Source organism: Raphanus sativus, chromosome 5, assembly GCF_000801105.2.
Source record: "Raphanus sativus cultivar WK10039 chromosome 5, ASM80110v3, whole genome shotgun sequence".
Taxonomy (NCBI): domain Eukaryota; kingdom Viridiplantae; phylum Streptophyta; class Magnoliopsida; order Brassicales; family Brassicaceae; genus Raphanus; species Raphanus sativus.
The window spans coordinates 26278331-26286073 of NC_079515.1; the positions used below are offsets into that span (position 1 = coordinate 26278331).

At 38.8% G+C, this 7743-nt stretch overlaps 1 protein-coding gene across 1 annotated transcript; it reads right to left on the bottom strand.

The window, feature by feature from the left end:
• Window positions 1-392: 392 nt before the first annotated feature.
• LOC108858627 (uncharacterized) lies at window positions 393-1058 on the bottom strand. Its single transcript, XM_018632523.1, has one exon. The coding sequence runs from the start codon at window positions 1056-1058 to the stop codon at window positions 393-395; it is 666 nt and encodes a 221-aa protein (XP_018488025.1).
• Window positions 1059-7743: the final 6685 nt, after the last annotated feature.

The following is a 7743-nucleotide window of genomic DNA, read 5'->3' on the forward strand; positions in this document are numbered from 1 at the left end:
ATTAGACATAATTTTTTTTTTGTAAACTGCATTCTTAATATTGAATAAAAGAAAAATAAAAACTTTTTACAAAAGCCCATAGCCCATAAACTTTACTTTGATCAGAGTCCAAAAGCACAATCAATTTTAGCCCAATACCCAATTACCAGTAACTAATTTAAACAGTAGAATCAATCGTCGCTTTGTTTTCACCGAAGGAGAAGAAGACAGACGAGAGAGAGAAGTAGTCGAGATCAATCAAACCGGAGCCAATCTTGCATCATAGTTGAAGAACGTGGCGGGTTCGATTTCCTGAAGCTTTGTAGTTTGTTCCTTAGTTGCCTGTCCATAATGGTGAAAATCTGATTGGCTGATCGGAATGTCGCTGTGTGGAGACGAGCGTTCCATTCATTCTAGAGCCAATACAGAGTGGCTTGCCAAGCTAGGAGTATAAGGAGACGATGAGGAAGCGGCGAAGGAAGAGAGATCATCCGATCAATAGTGTCCTGCCATGTAGTTGACGGTTGTAGCTGCAACCTTCTTGTTACAGTCTGCCACAAATCATTACTGAAGGCGTAAGAGAAGTAATTCTGATCACGACTTTCCGGTTGAGCATTGCATAGGAGGCAACGATCATCCACCTGTAGGTCCCAACTTATCAGTCGATCTCTAATAGGCAAGAAATTCTGGATTACAAGCGAAGTATGGAAAGTGTGGCGCAGAATAGCTTTGGAGAACCAGACCGCACCGTGCCATTGGACATCAGGTTTACTCTCCCGTAGATAATCGTAGACGGTGCATGTTTTGTAAGTGTTGTGCACACGACCTTCGATTTTCCACTCATAGTAGTTTTGATTTGCAGTTAGGTGAAGAGTCGTGAGGTGAGTATAGAGCTGTATCCGAGCTTCTGACGTAGCTGGAGGAAGACACCAAACTCCATTTGAGTACAGCGTTGAAACCATGGCATTGCGAGGTATTCCCATTCTTGAATTAGTCCCTGATAAGAAAGTAGTGAGATCTCCAAATGGAGTCCAGTTAGCTGACCAGAACCTTGTTGATTCCCCATTTTGCAAACGCATCTTTATCAGAGGGAACACAACTTGCTTGAGTTTCAAAAGCTTGTTAACTAGCCAGGAATATAATTGTTTTGGTGTTGTTGTCCAGTAGTTATGCAGCGATCCTTAGAGAATAACCTCTTTGAACCATTGCACCCACACAGAATCTGGCCTGAAAAACAAGAGCCAAAGAAGTCGAAGCGTGCATGCTTTATTCCAGGTACACAAATCTTTTACCCCTAGGCCTCCTTGTCGTTTAGTCAGCACCACCGTTTCCCAAGAAACTCTGGCTGAGTTGTGACCTTCAATATTGCCTTTCCACAGGAAAATGCTGTACAGAGAATTGATTCGGTTGATACACGCTTTCGGCAAGTTGAAGGCCGAGCACCAGAAGGTAGTAATCCCTGCAATCACAAACTTTATGAGTAGCAAGCGTCCTGAAAAAGATAGAGATTTGACAGACCAAGATGAGAATCTTGTTTTTATTTGGTGCAGGAGAGGTTCGTAGTTTGTCAGGAATAGCTTCTTTGAGTTGAGGGGGACACCCAAGTACCAGAAGGGGGGAGCCCAAGGCCATTCCAGTCGCAGCTTGTATTGTATCTGTTTCCGCTACCGACAATCCTGAAGCATAAAAGCTAGTTTTTTGCATGCTCACAGCCAAACCGGACCGTGTTTCAAACTCATTCAACACTTGCAATACTTGTTGCACCGATTCAATCGAACCGTCTATGAAGATTAGGAGATCATCCGCGAACGATAGGAGAGTGAGTTTTGTCGGTGCACAGTTTGTATGGTAGTTGAATATATTCTGCCTTGCTGCCTTATTTAACATGTGAGAGAGACAATTCATAGCAATGACAAATAGATAAGGGGGAAAAGGATCTCTCTATCTCATTCCTTTTTTTCCTTTAAAGTAGCCATGCACCAAACCATTGTAGCCTACCATGAAGTTGGATGTTGTAACACACGCTTTAATCTGCCGGATAAATCTTTCAGGTAGCTGAAGACCTTGAAGACATGAGAATAAAAAGGACTAGGATAGAGTATCAAACGCCTTCACTATGTCCACCTTAATGGTAATTCTTTTTGCTCCCTTGTTTTTGTGATACCCATTAACCAGTTCTCTTGCTAGCGTTGTGTTTTCCACCAGTAATCTCCCTTTTACGAAAGCTGTTTGGGTCGGTAGTATTAGCGAAGAAAGCAGGGGCTTTAGTCGCCTAACTAGAATCCGAGAAATAACTTTGTATATGGTGTTTAGGCATGATATAGGTCTGAAATCACTTTTGAAGCACCAGGAAATTTCGGAACCAGAGTAAGGATTGTTGCATTTGTTGTTGCAGGAAGGAAGTTGCTTGCAAAGAAGTTCTTTATTGAGGTGGAGACCTCAGAGCCCAGGATGTCCCATGTCGCTTTAAAGAATTCCGAAGTCAAGCCATCCGGACCAGGAGCCTTATTAGGGTTGAGCTTGAAGAATATTGATTTGATCTCTTCTTCTGTTGGCAAGGGAAGCATCATGGGAAGTAGATGTTGAGGGATTGAGAAGTTGAGCAGATCTTGAAACCATTCAGGCCGTGTGACGAGCATTAGAGGTTGGTATCCAAGGATTGATCTAAAGTGGCTGATAGCGAGGTTACTCATTTCCTGGGGATCTGTTATCCAGGCGCCAGTGATGGAAATGAAGACTCGAATTACGTTATAAGTCGCCCTAATCTGACAGATCCGGTGGAAATAAGTTGTATTGAGTTCTCCTTCCCTCAGCCAATTTATCATTGACTTTTGCTTGAAGAATATTTCCTCTATCTCACGAAGAAAATTCCATTTTTGATGCAGCTCTCTTTCAGCTAGGAACGAGGCGGGGCTTGGATTTTGGAGGGCTTCAACCTGCACAAGTTGTAACAAACGGTTAGTCTCACTCACTCTTTCTTGAATCTTAGAGTAGTTATCTTTATCTAGAAGTTTAAGGTCACTCTTGATTAGTTTCAGTTTCCAACAGAGCTGCACAAGAGTTTGAGACTAGTTTAAAGCTGAGCGAAACCAGGGTGCTTTATAAGGTAGTTTTGGAATTTATAAGGTTGGGTTCCAGCTGAGGGGAGGGTAAAAGCTAGGTCTAGGATACAAAGCGAATGGTCTGAGAAAAGAGGGGGTAAAAAGGAAGCCAGGGCGTGGGGGAAGGAAGCAATGGATGTGTTGTTGGTGAGTAGCCTATCAAGCTTTTTTGAAATTGGGTCTGAAGGTTGGGAATTGATCCAGGTTAGGGTAGGTCCAATGTATCTGAGATCAAACAGCCCCAGTTGAATTAAGCAGTCTCGTAGTTGATACATTTCAAAATCAGGGACTACAACGCTTGGCTCTGAATGCTCCATGGGATGAAGAATCTGGTTTAGATCTCCTCATAAGAACCAACAGCTGTTTTCAAGATCCAGGACTGTTTGTATATGTATGAGCTGTTTCAAAAGCTCCACTCTTTCGGCAGTCAAGTTCGATGCATAAACTACTGAGTAATAGATAGGCTGATGATTTGGGAAGGTGATCTTGCATGTTATACACTGTCTGCTCTTGGTGAGAATCTGGACATCAACAGTATCCCTCCATATGAGGATGATTCTACCATCAGGGTCAGAAGAATCGTTAGAGATAAACTTCCAATTTGGGCAAATGGAAGAGATGATTGGGGTTAAACTAGGCTGCTTGATATGTGTTTCGAGGATCGCATCAAAAGTTGGCTTGTTAATATTAAGCCAAGAAGCAAAACGTCTATGTTTAGTCGGGAGATTAAGTCCCCAGACATTCCAAAAAAGAGTTTTACGCTCATTGAGAAGTATAAGGAGGGTCCTCTGAAAGAATAGAGGAACCCAGGTTAACAAAAGGTGAAGATTACACTGATGGGAGGGTAGAAAGTGGGAGAGAAAAAAGGGTTGGTTTATTTAAGGTGGATGGGTCAGAAAGCTGATTTTGTGGTTGGGAGAATGGGTTTGAAGTGGAAATTGAAGGGGGAGAAAGGATAGGGGAGGAACAAGATCTTTTTAAGGAAGGTCTGAGAGGAGGCTCATGGGAGTTGAAGGAGGAGGATGAAAAGATTGAGGCATGAATGGGCTGGCAGTTTGAGGAGGTTACATGATTGGGAAAATGGGAGATTGGGTTAGTGGTGGGAACATGACGAGAAGAAGAAGCCACGTCAGCAGACTCAACAAACTTTAGAGTATCAGAGCATACTTCAGGTGTAATAGCAACCTCCATAGCATCAATTTCCGTTAAGTCCACAGGAACATGAGGAATTTGAGAGGTGGAAACAGGCCTGAACACTTTTTTCTTTATTGTGGAGTTCTGTTGAGAAGTTTGCTTTTTATTTCTTTGCTTGAGTGTTGCTTTGTTCTTTGCAGCTTCAGCTTCATCAAGTGGGAGAGGCGTATACAAAAGACATTTCTCACAATATGACCAAGTTCATGACAGTGTGAGTAAGTCTGTGGTACCCATGGGTAATGTACCAAAACCTCAACCACTTCGCCATTCTCTCTTTCGAACTCGACAACTGAAGGTAGCGGCTGAGTGAGATCGACCTCCACTTTAACATGAGACAAGGTAAGTCTTACCATGTTCTTTGTAAAGTCATCAGTTTCCTTTGGTTCCCCAACAAGTCCTGCTACTAGACTTAGACCTTCTTCATGGCGCAGATCAAGGGGGACTCCTGTCAAGTGAGCCCAGATTTTAATGGCTTTGAGCGGTGGTGTAGTCTTAAAATGGGCTGAAGACCACTGAGCTATGTGGAACATTGAGTCCCCCACATACCAAATGTTCTTCTCTAGTATCTTCTATCTAAGGTATTCACTTTGAATTCGAACAATAACAGATCGGTTAAGAGGGTTATTGTGGATTTCTAAGCGCTTACCCTTGCTCCACAGGTGGTGAAAAACACTTTGAATCTGGTTAAAGGGAGGGGGCGTCCCATTAAAGTAACAAATGATGAAATCTTTGTGGATCTCCTCTCTCTTTTTGAAGACTGAGTCTGGGATGAGCACCCTAGGTCTACCTGACAAATTTATAGATACTGGAGCACGATGTCGCAGAATCTTATCCTCTTCAGTCCTTATTCTTTCTATTTAGGTCGAAAGAGCAACATTTTCAGATACAGTAGAGATAAGGTGGGTTTTGGTCTGTTACAGGGTTTTGTTTTGTATCTGGGTTTTTTAGGGAGTTGGTGATAGGTGTGGAAAGGAGGAAGGGTGGTGGGGATGAAGCTTTGTTAGTTATGGTAGGAGAAGTGGAAGTTGGTGGGATTAATCTTAGATTATGCGTTTGGTTTGTCTCAAGGAACAAGGGTTTCGGTGGGCTCATGTACTGGGGAAGAGGTAGTAGCAGGAGACAGAGATTGCATCTCTGTATCAGTTGAAACAGCAGCCGAAGCTTTTACAGTTTGAATCCATTTCCTTGCGGATGAGGGAACAGTTGTAGATCTGGCTACATTGCCAAATCTGAAGTTAGGCGAGAGCTTAGCTGTTGGTTTGGTATCTGAAAGGGTTTGGAAGTTGTTGGGTGAGAGGGGTGAGGATGGATCTAGTGGGTCAGGAGGGATCATCGGTGGGTCTGGTGGTTTGCTAGCAGAAACAGGGGCCGGATTCTGGCCGAAAATTCTTCCAGGAATTTCCCAAACAGTCTTCATTGGTAACTGTTTCAGAAAAGTTTTGATTTTTTTGTTCTGGTTCTTGAATTTAGACTTAGTTTTTACTGGTCTTACTTTATATATTTGTAATAATATTTTAGTCAATACAATATATTTACCCAATTTTTATTCCTTCCTTTAACCAATATGCGTGATATTATTAACTAATATCGTTAATTTGTTATCGAAATTAAAGGAAATCAATTAATGGGGACTTTCCTAAAACATTAGAGTCCAAAGGAATAGGAATCAAATTAATATCGTTATTTTTGTTGCACCCTCTTGTGCATTCCCATCTATGCCGCATGTCCATACATGTTTTTTATTTTTTATTGTTTATACTTCTTGATTAAAATAAACTGCATATTTAATTTAGGACAATATATTATCATCCAACTAAAAACATGCCTCAAAATCTTATTTTAATTTTTTGTTATTATTACTCTTCGTTTTGTATAAGACACTTCTTCTATAAATTAACTTTATGCTGAAGATCTACAATATTTATAATATGTGGATCTACAATATTTATGTGGATTTACATATTGTACTATATCATTTTACATTATATAGTTTCAAATATTTACAAACTCAAATTTAATAAAAATAGTTTGACAAATCATATGTTAAAACACACACACACACACACACATATATATATATATATATATATATATATATGTGTGTGTGTGTTTTAACATATGATTTGTCAAACTATTTTTATTAAATTTGAGTTTGTAAATATTTGAAACTATATAATGTAAAATGATATAGTACAATATGTAAATCCACATAAATATTGTAGATCCACATATTATAAATATTGTAGATTACATCAACTTAATTTTTTATAAAAAGAATTATGATAAAAAGAATTATTAAGAAATTTTAAAAACTCTTGAAACCATACAAATATGTTCTATTGAATTAGCTAAAAAAAATTACCAAGTAAATCTTAATCCATATCAATTTAACGCATGTCTTTATATATAAAGTAGGCTTTTTTATCTCCTTGGGGGGAAAATGCCATGTGGCATTTTCTTTAACCATTAAAATATTTTATCAATTTATATTTAATGGGTTTTAATTGGTGTTAATTGTGAAAGGCATTGAATTTTTAAACTTTCTTTCATAAATGTCCACAAGTTTATAACAGTGTTTTGAATCCGATCCGGATCCGCGATTGAACCGGTAGATTTGGTGACCCAATGTAAATCAGATTTTTTTTTGTCACCAAAATTTAATTCATATTAATCGGATTTAGGTTTTGTAAAAAATCCAAAATTTAAGAACCAAAGAAAAAATATTTGATGGAATTGTAGTATTTTATAAAACTATTATTTTGATGTTTAAAAACATTTTAAAATATTAACTTTAGTTTTATATATTTATTTTCATTGCTAATATATTATTATATAATAAATTTAATTCATATTAATCAGCGGTTGATCATTTGACCCAAGGACCCGGTAAATCGTCTGGTTTAGTATCCGAATCAAATTTCAAAACATTGCTTCACAGGGTTTCTTAGAATTTGATGTTGACGATGGAGAATAGGACCTCTACGATTCTTCTTCTTTAACATAATCGACGTAACCGTTCATGAATCCAGAAATCCCACTCATCCCACTCATCCCACTCTCTCATATTGAATATTTATTTAATTCATGCTTCCTTAGCTTCATTGCCTATGTATAGACGGTGTGAGAGCTCGGGTGGAAATCCCTTTACTTTTTTCATTTCAGATCATGTCGAAGTCCCAGTTTCATTGTTCAGAGTTAAAGACAAGCCGGTATAGAGATGTTGTTAAGACTAGGATACAACAATTTTGGCAAGCCTGAAATGTTAAGAAAGAGGCAAGCTGGTGGGGTTGATATGTTGTTGCTTGATGGAAAGGTAAGAAGATTTGGTGAAATGTTCCACTCCGGTTAAAACAGAATTTGTCCATTAAATAGAGGAGTTTACCAAATATTTATATTTTTAGCTAAAAAAATATATTTAAATTTATCAAGATTCATTGATATTTGCAAATAAGGGTAGACAAACAAGAAT

Coding starts and splice junctions, on each gene's coding strand:
- LOC108858627 (XM_018632523.1), bottom strand. CDS start 1,058: ATGCGTTTGCAAAATGGGGAATCAACAAGGTTCTGGTCAGCTAACTGG.